Source organism: Tarenaya hassleriana, unplaced genomic scaffold (genome assembly GCF_000463585.1).
Source record: "Tarenaya hassleriana unplaced genomic scaffold, ASM46358v1 Cleome7, whole genome shotgun sequence".
NCBI lineage: Eukaryota > Viridiplantae > Streptophyta > Magnoliopsida > Brassicales > Cleomaceae > Tarenaya > Tarenaya hassleriana.
This window is the reverse complement of record NW_010969548.1, coordinates 518,175-533,142: the sequence shown is the minus strand read 5'-3', so window position 1 is coordinate 533,142 and position 14,968 is coordinate 518,175. Positions and strand designations below refer to the sequence as shown.

General features: G+C 39.3%; 3 protein-coding genes across 4 annotated transcripts in view; 1 reads left to right on the top strand and 2 right to left on the bottom strand.

Annotated features, from left to right (window-relative positions):
* Positions 1–944: 944 nt before the first annotated feature.
* On the bottom strand, positions 945–1,573 carry LOC104800500. The gene is made up of 2 exons (XM_010523316.1): positions 1,489–1,573; positions 945–1,395 (listed from the first exon to the last, which is right to left on the bottom strand). The coding sequence occupies exons 1-2, from the start codon at positions 1,544–1,546 to the stop codon at positions 1,064–1,066; spliced, it is 390 nt and encodes a 129-aa protein (XP_010521618.1). The 5' UTR covers positions 1,547–1,573; the 3' UTR covers positions 945–1,063.
* Positions 1,574–2,938: 1,365 nt separating this feature from the next.
* On the top strand, positions 2,939–11,611 carry LOC104800499 (structural maintenance of chromosomes protein 3). The gene is made up of 30 exons (XM_010523315.2): positions 2,939–3,030; positions 3,257–3,296; positions 3,399–3,474; positions 4,067–4,105; positions 4,236–4,303; positions 4,415–4,486; positions 4,609–4,688; positions 4,780–4,858; positions 4,987–5,104; positions 5,220–5,395; positions 5,691–5,936; positions 6,112–6,233; positions 6,376–6,520; positions 6,725–6,897; positions 6,973–7,072; positions 7,290–7,426; positions 7,558–7,759; positions 7,940–8,027; positions 8,110–8,259; positions 8,422–8,573; positions 8,697–8,888; positions 8,978–9,161; positions 9,264–9,334; positions 9,407–9,558; positions 9,745–9,913; positions 10,010–10,156; positions 10,595–10,696; positions 10,779–10,953; positions 11,061–11,252; positions 11,329–11,611. Exons 2-29 carry the CDS (start codon positions 3,282–3,284, stop codon positions 11,249–11,251), a joined length of 3,621 nt encoding a protein of 1,206 aa, XP_010521617.1. The 5' UTR covers positions 2,939–3,030; positions 3,257–3,281; the 3' UTR covers position 11,252; positions 11,329–11,611.
* Positions 11,612–11,924: 313 nt separating this feature from the next.
* Positions 11,925–14,968, bottom strand: part of LOC104800498 (abscisic-aldehyde oxidase-like) — a 6,652-nt gene continuing 3,608 nt past the window's right edge. The window contains exons 6-12 of one of the 2 annotated variants that reach the window (XM_010523311.1): positions 14,756–14,899; positions 14,455–14,673; positions 13,373–14,338; positions 13,181–13,276; positions 12,961–13,059; positions 12,575–12,764; positions 11,925–12,321 (exon numbers count right to left, since the gene is read on the bottom strand). In XM_010523311.1, the coding sequence (XP_010521613.1) occupies positions 12,092–12,321; positions 12,575–12,764; positions 12,961–13,059; positions 13,181–13,276; positions 13,373–14,338; positions 14,455–14,673; positions 14,756–14,899 (1,944 nt within the window). In that variant the 3' untranslated portion in view covers positions 11,925–12,091. Of the gene's footprint in view, positions 12,322–12,574; positions 12,765–12,960; positions 13,060–13,180; positions 13,277–13,372; positions 14,339–14,454; positions 14,674–14,755; positions 14,932–14,968 lie in introns of both variants that reach the window. The other variant, XM_010523314.1, reaches the window with a different exon arrangement.

Sequence of the window (14,968 nt, the reverse complement as noted above, 5' to 3'; positions counted from 1 at the left end):
ACATTTTCTTTAAGCTAAATTAGAATACTAATATCTAAACTTGTCAAATTTTACAAAATAAAACCTCAACTTTTAATTTTTATCTTTTAAAACCCGAATTTTAAAATTTATATTTAAATAAATCTAATTTTATAAACTATATCAAATTTAATTCTAAATATTGGATATAATTTTAAATTCGTCCACATGACATGATGGCATTTTATCGAAATCAAAATTACGACGTCATCTCGATTCTAATTGCCCTTTTTTTTATCTACTACAAAACCTAGAAACACGCTTGCATGGGATGTACGTGGAAATTCAAAATTCAAAGCCCCGAAAAAAAAATATTATAGTTCAAATTAATCCTCACTGACAGTGGTACCGAGCCCTCACCAACGTCTCTCCGACGCTCCGATCAAGAACGAAGAAGAAAGAAGACGCAGGGGAGTCTTAAAGAGGTCGGTCATCGAGCTTGCCTGCATCTCGGCCGGACGGTATCGGCGGGGGGGAGCCTCACCGAGGAAACCGAGTCCGAAAGAGAATGAAACCAGCCAAGAGAAGCAAACCTGACTAGAAACTCAGCGATCTACCTCGCCTGAGAACCAGCCACGAAACTCCGAGTATGCACCGCCGAAATCACCGCGTCTCCCTTCTGCTTTTTCTCTGCAAGTTCGCCGAGTGAAATCGACGAAACCCTAGGGTAATTAACCCTCGCCCTCGAAACGCGCCGTTTCGAATAAAACGAAACCCTCCAATTGTTGCGGAAGGTTCTCTTTTTCCGCAAAAGAAGCAACTTGGGCCCGTGGCCCATAAACCCCACACACGAATCACGATTATATATTTGCCATTTGGTGTGAACCTTTTTTTTTTTTTGTGGTATTAGGAGTTATAGTAAAACAAAAAACTTATTTTTATATCGATGTTAATATTCAACGGGGACTAATTAATAATCCAAGAGAGAAAGCAACCGCGTTCATGGACTTCCATGAATGCTTGATAAGTTGATATATATATATAGATGGATGATGCTTTTATTTTTTATTCAGGAACTATATATAAGAATCACAACACATTTATTTTAGTATCCGAATTTAGAGCGGAGCTTGACGCAGTGACACACTTCAGCGTCGAGGTCGCATTGGCCTCCGCCGGGACTCCCGCAGAAGTCGTCGCAGTCGGAGTCCACGACGCACGCCGGTCCCACGTCTTGGTTCGGCTTAGGTTGTCCGTTATTGGAGGGGGGCTCTGCGAATTTAGAGCGAAGTTTGACGCAGTGACATACTTCAGCGTCGAGGTCGCATTGGCCTCCGTCGGGACCCCCGCAAAAGTCGTCGCAGTCGGAGTCCACAACGCATGCCGGTCCCACGTCTTGGTTCGGTTTTGGTTGGTTTTTGCACTCTATCTTTATACCTGTCGTAAAATACATTCACATACACACATTCAAAGCTTTTCGATATATATATATGTATGTATGTATGCATATGATGAAGATGGAGATCATACCAGATGATATTACGAAGATGACTAAAAACAAAGCTGCGTAGTAATTGATCTTAGCCATGGATGGATAATTCTTCTTCTTCTCTTTTTCCTTGAAAATTTAGTGAACTGAAGATACATATATATATATATATATAGTCAAAAGAGAGAGATTAATTGGGTTTCTAACATAACATAACTCCTTTACTATGTTATTCATTGTATGGGGATACGGTTTTATGTCTGAGGTTCTCTTCACAATCTGATCTGATTTGATCATTTAATGTAAAATCTTACATTACAGTCATCTCCTAAGATCAGTCATGGCTGATCTTTTTTCTTCATATAAGATTTGATGTCTAGTGTGGGCAGCAAAGAGTCGCATACAATTTAATTTACATATTTGGACAAAAAATTCTTGGTGCATGGACTTCGAGTTCATTGATTTCCATATTTTAATAAAAATGTTACACGTGGTTTGTGATTTTAAAACAAAATCCCGAGGCTCCATCCATTTCAAAATATTTGTAGTTTTAGGTTAATTTTTATGTTTCAAAATATTTGTAGTTTTACATTTTCAAGATATTTTTTTTATAATAGTTTCCAATTTTATCCCTACCAAATTCCAATACATTATTAATAATTACTTTATTATCAAATAAGGGTATATATAACTTTTGATCAATTTTCTTAAAAAATGTGAAACAATCTAAAACAACAAATATTTTGAGATGGAGGGAGTAATTTTTATAAAAAGATCCATACCAAATTCGCATTTGTTTTTAATAAATCTCGCAAATACTATTGTAAATGTATTAGATATTTGTGGATACTCATGGATCTTTTTATCGATTTTTTAGGTGTTTGTATATATATATATATTAAATTTTTTTAAAATATTTTTTTTCAAAAATACGTTGTATATATTTGTTTACTACGTGACAATTGGCGTGACGATATGTGAACAAAATTGGAATCGACACGTCATTACTCGAAAGGTCATGTCATCATTTGGGTTAAATATGATATGGTTCTTGAGTATATTTGTGGGATGACATTCGGAGTTTATTTAGTGTGTGTATATATTATTATATGTATACATGCATTATTTGTTCTGTTTGTCGGATTAAATTTTTATTAATGGCTTTGGTTTGTTTGACCAAAAAAACGTAATGACAACATAAAAAAATCAGAATTTGGTTTTGTATTCATGAGTTTATTCAGATCGGTCGGGTTCGGTTTGGAACTCTCTCAAAAGTAAGTAACCGTCAAATACGGATCCCGTGACTTACTTAACCGGATCACCGGTTTGATCTATATTCGGTTCTCTATTTTTGTTCGGTTAATTATCGGTTTGGTTATCCCCGTTTCTGATAACCCAAGCTTCGTAACCAAACATCCCTTCATCCGCCAATTTTTTGTTTCCTTCTGTTAATATATTTCAGTTTTTTTAGGCGTATGTATTTTCCCGGTCATTTATTTCCTACACTTCCTCCATTTTTCTTCTTCTCATCTTCAATCCGAGCTTTCCTCTTCATTCCTCTCAGTGTGTGAATCGCCTACTCGGTAAGTTCATGAAGACTCTTCTTACTTTGTTTTTGTCGCGTTCCGCTTGCAGCTTCTCGGAGGTGCAATTCCCAGGAAGCAAAACCCTAGAGTCAAACTTCTCAATGCGTTCCTTCTTTTCATTGTTTGAGCTGCTTTGCAAAATTTAGGGTTTTGTTGCTCTGAAGCTTAATCTTTGTTTGCTTCGTTTCCTTGGAATCGCAAAACTTTCCTGTGATTTCGTCAGGTGGGATCTGCTGGTGAGCTCCGATATGTATATAAAGCAGGTGAGTTTCTTGGATTTTTGTTTAAATTCGGGATCTGAAGTCTCTGTATTTGGTAATTTGCATTGAAACTTCTTTGGGAGTTCTGTTTTTGGTTATACTTAGGTTATCATTGAAGGATTCAAAAGCTACAGAGAGCAAGTTGCTACAGAGACTTTCAGTCCTAAGGTTAACTGTGTGGGTAAGCTCTCCCTCTCTCTATGTGAGTCTCTACGATGGAATTTTTATGGAGTGACCTCGGCTGATTTATATACCTTCGGCTTTATTGTTTGTAGTTTTTTGTTAGAGACATATTTAGATATGGTGCTGTTTTAATTCAGGAGGCTTCATAGCGTGTTTAATTTTTTCTGCTTCGGGTCACCTGGTTAGATTTGGTTAAAAGCTGGGAAATGAACCTATCTGGAGAATGAACAACGAGCAAACATTTCCGAGGGAGCAGAGTGTAAATATTATCTGGCTGGTGGAGTAGGCATAAAATTCTATCCAGTGTCCTGTTATCTTGCCTAACTTTTATTCTGACTATGAAACTCGACAATTGCAGCATAGTTTCTTAGTTCCTGTCTATTAGGTTTATCGTAAATGCACCAGGGTGTGAGAATTCTACATGAATCATGTAACATGATATTATCTGCGGTTTTTATTTGTCAGTAAGAATAAGCCCTAATTTTCAGTTTCTGCAGAGATTTTGGCCTGATTATTTCACTTGAAGTATGGATTTAGGTTTTGCAGGCAGCATCTCATTTATTCTTCTGACAAGTATTTTTTTTACACAGTTGGTGCAAATGGATCTGGGAAAAGCAACTTCTTCCATGGTGAGAATGTGCATCTTGATTATCTCCTGTCCCTTAGTTTCTTTTTATATATATTTCTTATTTCTTCCTTTGGAAATTGAACGTCTTAGATTTTTTCCACCGCTTGATGAATTTGTGGTTCTGGGTGCAGCAATTCGTTTTGTGTTGAGTGACATCTTCCAAAATCTGCGGAGTGAAGACAGACATGCATTACTCCATGTATGCCCACATAAAATATTAGCTATAGCTTAAAAGCTGCTTTTTTTCTTTTCTGCTAGTCTTTTGTTTTTTATCCTGGATTTGTTTTACAATTGAATTTCCTGCCACCAGGAAGGCGCTGGGCATCAAGTATTGTCCGCATTTGTGGAGATTGTATTTGATAATTCCGACAACCGCATCCCGGTAACAATTCATTGCCTAGAATGTTTTCTGTGGGGAGCTGTGATGGCAGATGTCCTATTTGTTTTTTTTTTAATAAGTTGTGCATTTACTTATCCTGGTGTTGGTGGCTTATGCTACTTTAGGTTGACAAGGAGGAAGTTCGCTTGCGCAGAACGATTGGTCTGAAGAAGGATGAATATTTTTTGGATGGGAAACACATCACGTCTGTATTAATTTTTACGTTTGTCCACTTTCTCCCATTTTTTGGCCTAGTTGTTGGGGTAGATGAAAAAGAAGTGCAACCTAACTTGCAGGAAAAATGAGGTTATGAATTTACTGGAGAGTGCTGGATTTTCTCGTTCTAATCCTTACTATGTTGTGCAACAAGGAAAGGTAAGCTTTTGTTAAAGTAAGACGTATGTAGATGTCAACATTTACTCTCCAAACGCAAGAGAGAAACTGTGTAGGGTAACAAACCCTTGGCCAATTTGATCTACTTTTTGTTTGTGGTACATGTATAGATAGCTTCATTGACATTGATGAAAGATGCGGAACGGCTAGATCTACTAAAAGAGATTGGTGGTACTCGTGTTTATGAAGAGAGAAGACGTGAAAGTCTAAAAATTATGCAGGAAACTGGTAATTATCAATCTGCAGCTGTAGTAGAACTTCTTGCTTTAATACACACGCATATGTAGTTGTACTGTACCTTGTGAATCTTATGTAACAAAGTGACTTCAATACTCTCTGTCAGGGAACAAAAGAAAGCAGATAATCCAAGTTGTCCAATATTTGGATGAAAGGCTAAAGGAATTGGATGAAGAGAAAGAAGAACTCAGAAAATATCAGCAACTTGACAAGCAGAGAAAATCGTTGGAATTCACCATTTATGACAAAGAACTCCATGATGCTCGGGAGAAACTAGAACAAGTAAGCAAATCAAAGATGAGGAATCTGTTTTTTCTGTATTTCTTTTGTCTTTTTTACAGATTTTATGATGCAAGCAGTCAAAATCTTATCTTTGTCCTATTGCCAGTCTTTTAGCTGGTGATGTGTTTCAATGTTTCATTGAACTCTCCTAAACTATGAGTTGCTAATGTCCTTGTTCCAATATGTTGTCATTTGGTAAATAATATATATATTTTTATATCCGTTTAATGTTTATCTCATTCCTCATCAGTAGCTTCGCCTTTTTAACCGTTTGGCCTTTTCCCCCATGATTTAGGTTGAAGTTGCTCGGACCAAGGCATCTGAAGAGTCAACTAAGATGTATGATAGGGTTCTGAAGGCCCAAGAAGATGCCAAGAGCCTAGATGGGTCACTGAAAGAACTCACGAAGGAGCTCCAAACTTTGAATAAGGAGAAAGAAACTGTTGAAGCACGGCAAACTGAAGCTATGAAGAAGAAGACAAAGCTGGAACTGGATGTGAAAGATTCTCAGGAGCGGAAGTCCGGTAATGTCCAGGCTAAGGTATTATCTTGATATGCTGTCACAGGCAGATACTCATTCACATGGAGAGAAACAAAGAGAGAAAAACATACATTAGTATGAATATAGTGTTGCATAAACTGCAAGATCCTTGTCCATGTAAACACATTTCTAGAAGTAAATCTAATGTGCACCAATACGAACTTTTTGCCTCCAGAATGATGCAATCAAGCAGCTTCATATGGTAGAAAGAGAAATACAGGACTCTATGGAGGAACTGGAGAAGATTAATCCTTTGTATGAAAGCCAAGTTGAAAAAGAGAAACGGATAACAAAAGGGTATACCTTTTAGTTTATGTACTGATATTGCAGAAAAAATGAGGTGGTGTTATGTAGCTCATATCGAAAGGCTCTATTTTTCTTGTTTGGTAGAGTTGACTCATGGTATTAATTCCTAGATCATATATTGATTTCTGTACAGAATCATGGAGCGTGAAAAGCAACTTAGTATTCTTTATCAGAAACAGGGCCGTGCCACTCAATTTTCTAGTAAAGCTGCCCGAGACAAATGGCTACGGAAGGAAATAGAAGATCTGGACCATGTGCTAAGGTCAAATGTGGCCCAAGTAAGTTCGTGTATTATTTAATTTGGAATTTGCAACTTGCATTATCAGATATGGGAATATGACTCAAGATTGCAATTTTGTTAATAGAGGAATTGTAAACTTGCCATAATTTTATATTTCATGCGTATACTTTCACATAGAGATGCGAGTTTCATATGATTAATGGTTTTAATTTATCCATACATCATCTTATTTTGTCTGTAGGAGCAAAAAGTTCAGATTGAAATAGATCGTCTCAATAAGGAGCTGGCAGAGTGGGACGTATACATCAAAGGTCGTGAAACTGATATTAAAAATTCAGAATCCCAGATCTCTCAGTCTCGTGAAGCATTCAATATAAAGAAGACAGAGAGGGATGAGGAACAAGGAAAAAGAAAGTATGTCTCGTTGTGCCAATATCTGTCAGTTTGCAAGACGAATATTTGATTGTAACAGGGTGCTTGTTTACTCAGGGTAAAATGGGGAGAAGAAAGTCAGTTATCTGCTGAAATCGAGAAGCTGAAAACTGAAGTTGAAAGAGCAAAGAAGAACCTTGATCATGCAACTCCAGGCGTGAGTTATTGCTCTCTAATCCATTGGTTTGTTGCTGATGATACCAGAGTGAAAGTGTCAAATTATGAAAGATTAATTCATTTATTAGGTCCTTTCAAGCCCTTTCAGCATGCTTAGAAATTGATGAAATAATGTACTTCCATTTGTACCTATGTTTCTTCTCCGAGTGCTCAGAGTAGTTTGTTGACAAAAGAGAGGTAACCGCTCATTATTTCAGGATGTAAGGAGAGGGTTGAGCTCTATCCGACGGATCTGCCAAGACTATCGGATCAATGGTGTTTTTGGTCCTATTGTTGAGTTGCTTGATTGTGATGAAAAATTTTTCACTGCAGTAGAAGTCACTGCAGGAAACAGGTATGTGAGGAAGAGCCTGTTAATATTTCTCTCATCCTACTAGGTATCTGATCCCACCTAAGGGTGGGTATAGATTTGTGGCATCTGATCCCATCTTGATGTTTTTCTTTTTTTGGGGGTTCTTTGAGCAGCCTATTTCATGTGGTAGTTGAGAATGATGACATCTCTACACAAATAATTAGACACCTGAATTCGCTAAAGGGTGGACGAGTGACCTTTATACCGCTGAACAGGGTAAAGGCACCCCATGTGAATTATCCACAAAGTTCTGATGCAATACCTTTGCTGAAAAAGTTAAAGTTTGACTCCAAATTCACATCTGCGTTTGCTCAGGTTTTCCTTCAACCCTCTATTGACTCTTTTTAAGCTTTCTATGATTTCTGCCCTATTGTTCTCAATGTGGGCCATTTTGCTACTTGTATGCCTTCAGCGGTGGTACTATTTTGCTTGTTATATTTTTTTTTCAATCATGTCTTGCATGGCATTAATATAATTTAATGCATGTTTTCCTAGATTTTTGGTAGAACTGTAGTATGCCGAGATCTAAATGTGGCAACAAGGGTTGCCCGGAGTGATGGCCTGGATTGCATAACTTTGGAAGGTTAGAATCCATGTACATTCTTATTATTTTCCCATCTGGAACATCAATGCCTGAGAACTCTCATGTGCTGTGCTCTGTGTAGGCGACCAAGTGAGCAAAAAGGGCGGCATGACCGGCGGATTTTATGATCATAGGCGGTCAAAATTGAGATTCATGAATATTATAGTGCAGAATACAAATTCTATAAATGCCAAGGAGAAGGAACTGGAGCATGTTCGAACACAATTGCAAGATATCCTTTAATTAAGCGATTTCATGTTATTTTCATTCACTTGTTAACATTTTTCTGGTGTATCATTTTGTTCATTGCATGCAGTCTTGGATATGTATTTGTTTATCCATATTCTAATTGCTAACAGTTCTACGTTAAAAGCTTTCACTTAACTTGTCTCACTGATAGACCAGAATATTACAAAGCTAGTCACTGAGCAGCAAAGACTTGAAGCAGAATGGACGCACTGCAGATCTCAGGTGGAACAACTCAAGCAGGAGATTGCAAATGCAAATAAGCAGAAACATGCTATACATAAAGCTCTTGAGAATAAGGTGACAGTTGATCATCCACTGTCTTTCTGCCTTTCATTTTAAAAACCGCTAAGAAGCATTTGGTGTTAGTACTTTTGTTTTTCTTCATATCTGGTACTCAGTTTCTTCATATCTGTTTTGCAGGAGAAGTCTCTCGTGGATATTAGGACGCAAATTGATCAGCTAAGATCTAGTGTGTCAATGAAGCAAGCTGAGATGGGAACAGAACTCGTGGATCACCTAACACCTCAAGAAAAAGAGCTGTTATCACGACTAAACCCTGAAATTAAGGATCTTAAAGAGCAGCTTATTGCATGCAAGACAGACCGTCTAGAGGTTTGGCAATGTGAAAAGGACAGTACGTTTGAATCTTCATATTTTTGTTCTGGATAAAGTCTGATGTTTGTTCTTTCCATCACTAACAGACAGAAGCAAGAAAAGCAGAGTTGGAAACTAACTTAGCAACCAACCTAAAGAGGAGAAAACAGGAGTTGGAGGTAACCATAAATTCCATTGAGGATGACAATTTGTCCAGTTCAGACGAACTAAAGATCCAAGAACTTGAGGATGCAAGATCACTGGTTAAAGAGGCAACAGAGGAGCTCAAAAGTGAGCACCAAACACAGTGAACATTTGTGAAGAACAAGTTATTTCCGGGTTGCTCTTTGTAGTATATGTACAAGTACACTGATTACATTGTCATGCTCTAAGGTATCTGTGACAGCATTGACGAGAAGACGAAGCAAGTAAAAAAGATCAAAGATGAGAAAGCCAAATTGAAGGTAGTCCATTATAACCATCAAATCATATTTATTTTTCTGGCCTGGCCTGAGCAAAGTTTCTTGTTCTTTCAGTCATTGGAAGATGACTATGATCGTACACTTCAAGATGAGAATAAAAAGCTGGAAGAACTATTTAGCAGGCGGAACACACTCGTTGCTAAACAAGAAGAGTACACAAAGAAAATTAGGGGATTGGGTCCATTGTCATCAGATGCTTTTGACACGTACGTTGCTTGCTCGTTTGTGTATGGTGTTTGCCTAGGCTGTTTGAGTTGTCACCTTTCACTTAGTTTTGTCTTATTTGATATTTTAGCGCAACATTGCCCTTTGTGACTTTCGTCTAGGAATGCATTTTTATGTGTACCAAATTCCTTGTTTGATGAGTTTCTTATTTTTATGGACTATTGCAGCTACAAGCGAAAGAACATCAAGGAGCTGCAGAAGATGCTTCACCGCTGCAGTGAACAACTGCAACAATTCAGCCATGTGAACAAGAAAGCGCTTGACCAGTATGTAAACTTCACTGAACAACGAGAAGAACTTCAGAAAAGGCAGGCAGAGCTCGATGCAGGAGACGAGGTATTCAGTTGGATTTTAGGATATTTCGTACTATCTGGTCAAATAAAACCCACATAGGAATTAGACATTTACGGGTAATGTGAAATGCTTATGCAGAAAATCAAAGAACTTATATCGGTTCTGGATCAACGGAAAGACGAGTCTATTGAACGTACTTTCAAGGGTGTTGCTCGACACTTTCGAGAAGTTTTCTCTGAACTTGTGGAAAATGGACATGGCCATCTGGTCATGATGAAGAAAAAGGTATGTTTCTGATTTCTTTTTTTGTGTGTAGTTTTTTTCCATTCCTTTTCTTCCACGCGTTGTGTCTCCTGTATCAATGGTTAACTAGATTTCAGTGCACCATACGACAGCAACAGATGTTAGAAAAAGATTTCTAGAAATTTAGTACTGAACCATGTTGTGAAAGGTTTTCCCATGAACCAGACCCTTGAAAGTGCTAAAATTCATTTATCCTCTTGTATTTTCATTAAGGTCTTGTATTTCCCATTTTGTAGGTTAGTATTTACTTATATCTAAAAAATAAGAGAAAACTATCTCACACCAGTATCCATCTTTTCTGTGCAATTATTGAATAAGATGATCATGCTGGCCTCACTGCTTCTATTTAAAGTTGGTGAGTTGGTCTTAACCTTTTTCTCATTGACTGAATATATAATACACTTATATACACATCGTTAGGATCGTGATCACGATGATGAAGATGATGATGATGATGATGATGGAACCCGCGAAGCTGATCCGGAGGGAAGGGTCGAAAAATACGTTGGTGTAAAAGTGAAGGTACATATCGATCAGTAGAAGACAAATCATCATATCCCTTGTTAAATATTCATATTTATCATGTATTGCTCTGGTACGGTAGGTGTCATTTACGGGTCAAGGGGAGACGCAATCGATGAAACAATTGTCGGGAGGCCAAAAGACAGTTGTAGCACTTACCTTGATTTTCGCCATCCAGCGATGTGATCCTGCTCCGTTCTATCTTTTTGATGAGATCGATGCTGCACTGGATCCACAGTACAGAACTGCTGTAGGCAGTATCCTCTTGATTTTCGTTTTCGTTTTCTAACGTACACATATCACTTCGTTTTTCAATGCATATGATTTATCAGAGGTACAGTTCCTTGACTCAGCAATTTACAAGATATGATTCGTCGTCTAGCCGATATGGGAAACACGCAGTTCATAACCACAACGTTTAGGCCAGAGCTCGTGAAAGTTGCAGATAAGATATACGGCGTGACTCATAAGAACAGAGTGAGCCGTGTTGGTGTTGTTTCCAAGGAGGATGCATTGGACTTTATCGAGCATGACCAGTCCCATAACACTGATTGAGGTTTCGTTACACATTTCCTTTGATTTTCCTCTAGATTTCTATGCAGGATTTGCTAAATATCCACTCGTTTTGACAGGAAAAAGGAGGGGCTCCCACTGCATCAAGAATATATACATATATATATATAGTACGAGTTTGATGTTTTTGGGATAGTATCTTAGATAGAGCTAGTTTAATGCTGCGAACATCTGTCAGAACATATGATACAACTGCTGCTGTGAAGGTTTCGGTTTGATGTAAAGTCAGGTACTTGGTTGAATCAGTAGGTATCTTTCTGAGGTTTGGTTCTAGGAATATCCTTTGTCAAGGTCTGTATAAAAATCTGATTTACCTTTAGAATTGCGGTTTGTTCATCCTTTCATAACCTCTTATCATACAATTTCTGCAGTTTTTACCAATTTTCCTTTCGGGTTTGGTCTCATCATCTTGAGCAACGTCCGAGGCAGCTTTACCCACGAACCTGTTTTGACTCGACGGAGCCGAGAGGAATTGACGAGCCATATCGATGCTATGATTGATTGCCTCCGTAATGGAGTGCGTGAAGCGGATTCGATCCATACCTTCCCGATCCGATACGAGGAACCTTGTGATTTCTTAATTGGATCACTAGGATAATCGTCGGTGTTCATGACCAATGGGCATGGAGATACCTATAATTTGGAACCAAGAACATATACAGCACTTCGATTCTCTTTTTACTTTCATTTATTTTTTAAAATTATTATTCTTTTGGTGTTCTAGTAATGTCTACAAGACAACAAAACAGTGTATATACAATAAGTGTACCACTTATAGGGGCAAATGATGCATTATCGGTGAGAAAGTTTCTCCGGCGGCAATCAATTTCCGGCGATCTTGAATTCCAAGAACTTCTCCACACTCAGAAGCCCACAAAGCTCCTTCACCACCGGCATTGTCGCCGGAACCGGCAACTCGAAAGCCGGATCGAACCCATCTTTGTCAGTGTTGTCGGCTCTCCATGAAAAGAGCTGTTTCCGAGCTTCTCTAATGGCTGATCTCGCTGCACAGTGCACAGAAGCTGCTAGAAGCAATGGCGGTTCCCCGGAAGCTGCGATTCAGGTCAAGAACTCCGTTAAACAAAAAGAAGATTTTCGTAAATAACATCAACCCGCAACACATCTGTAGTAAGTGAGTTCATGGCCTAGTGGTTCAAGTTCTTATTCATCTCCTCCGGATCATGGATTCAAACTGTACAGCGTAAACTTTGTGTATGTGTTGCTGAATATTCTAAAGACTTCAAGCTGTAAATAATCTTCTAAAGACCAGTTTCGTTTAACAAAAAAGATTGCCATAGTATTTACCTTTAGAGGAAAGGATGCGGTCCTTGTGATGCCCACTGTTGAGAACTTCGACGTTGAACTGTCGGGGAATGGTGTCGAGAGTAGGGACTTTGTAGTTCCATGTGCCGTCTTGAACCACGAGCCCGTTCTCATCTGTCGTGTACTCTTCGAGCATGAAAAACCCGATCCCCTGAACAAACGCTCCTTCGATCTTCACATAAACCATAGCAAAAGAAAGTGAAAGGCTGTCAAGATTGTGTTCATAAATGCATGATTTTCCTGCGAGTAGCTTAAACATATCATATTCATCAAATGGTGCCGAAAAAATATGAACTTTGACCGATATCAAGATCTATACTTCAGATCTAACCTGTCCTAATATGACGAGAACATACGTAAGAGCTAACCTGTCCTAAATCAACAGCAGGGTTTAGGCTTTTTCCGCAGTCGTATATGATATCCGACCGGAGAATCTCCGTTGCACCGGTGAGAAGGCTTACTTCCACCTGAAAAATACCATCGCGGAGTGCTGATTATTTTCTGATTTCCACATTCGGAAAAGAATTTGCTCGTTCCGTAAATTCTGTTTTCATAAAGTTGTTTTAAGTTATTTCCCGGTTGACTTGCCTCGCTGATTGCAACGCCGTAGTTGAGGTATTGCATGGAAGAGAACTCCGGCCTATATAAGGTACTCGCGGATAAGTTCACAGATTGAGCATAGGCCTGCGAATTTACAGACCGAAAGATTCAAACTTCATGAAGATTCATGTAAAAAATCTTCCCGAAAATCAAGATGTGATATTGAATAAACTGGTTTACCTGTTGAATGAGCACTTCCCAGCTCACAGAACCCGTTTTCTCGAGAATCTGGTCCTTGATGGGTTTCAGCCTTTCAACCAAGATATCGCAGCAGAGTCTAACGGCCTCACAACTACTCTCGGAAGTCGTGCTTCCGGCAGTGAAACCTCCTTGAATCAAACTGAGCGTATCCGCCTGTATAACGCGTACTTTCTCGAGCAACTCTTCGTTTCCATTGAATCCAATCAAGCCAAGACCGTAAGCAGCCATCTGTTGAACCTTTGTCCACAGGCCTTGCCCTATCTCGACACCTCCGCACTCGACGACGATAGACCCGTCGCTCAGAATGCTAACTTTTCCCGGGGTTGGCCTCTGCATAACTTCATGAACGATGGGTACTCGAGAAATGCCCCTTTTGCACCAAACGTTACACCGATTAAACTCTTTCACTGTTTCCACCCTTTGCTCGAACCCCGAAGATATCTCCAACTTGTTCCATATCGAAGGCAAGGTGTACTCGTCAGCGTTACCAGCGGTATGGCTATAGAACAAGCCGAGGCTGTCGTATGTATGAAGATTAATCTTTCTGACGGAATCTGCATCCATTTGAAGGGAAGAAGCTACGTTTTCGATAATGGCTTCGGCAATGTACGCGCCTTGGACTTCCCCGGGAGCCCTCATAGCTGATCTGCTAGGTCGGTTCGTCTTGCAAACTTTTATGTCGAATGACAATGCACCCCAGTTGTATTTCTTGACGGGACCTGAGATATTGTGCGGCATTATCGGGCTCACGTCCACATCCATCCCGGCATCTACTAAAATCTCCAACTCTAATGCCGTGATCTTTCCATCCGATTTGAAACCGACGTTGTATGTTATTTTCATCGGATGCCGTCCCCCGACCGTTACCATATCAGTCTTGCGGTTTAGATACATCCTCACGGGACGTTGCAACTTGTGTGCAGCAAGTGCACATGCTGTCGCAACCTGAAACATCGTAACAAACAGAACCAATGTCAGAATATAACATACAAGTCGACAGTTAAGGACTCGATCCCGTTTGGTTGGCCCCAATGGTTCAATTTTGTCAGAAAGTAACTTACAGGCATAGATTTTATGGCTTTTCCACCGAACCCACCTCCGACTCTTCGGGTAATAACACGCACATTGTGCTCTCGGATGCCGAGACATGTAGCAATTACCGAATGCAAGTACTCGGGTGCTTGACTCGAACTATATACCTGCAAACAGTTGTCTTCGTCGGGCAAGGCAAGTGCTGTTTGTGTCTCCATATAGAAGTAGTACTGTGATCCTAGTCGGAACTGGATAACCACATTTCCGAAAAACGTGAGCCGAAGAACGTAAGCTTTAGCGCGTAAAGATCGAGAAAGCGAGTTTCCGTACCTTATCCGAGAGTATCTTGTGATCAGCTTCGGCCATCCCTTTCGAAACATCGCCAACGGGTTTGGGGTAAAGCACTGCAGGAACCAGGAACATGCTAGATCTTTGAACTGCATCCTCGACGGATAATACCGGCGGTTCTAAATCCTCTGTATCGTACTCAATTACTGCACAGTTTGCTGCCATATCAGCGTGTTTCGTTGCTGAATATTCTAA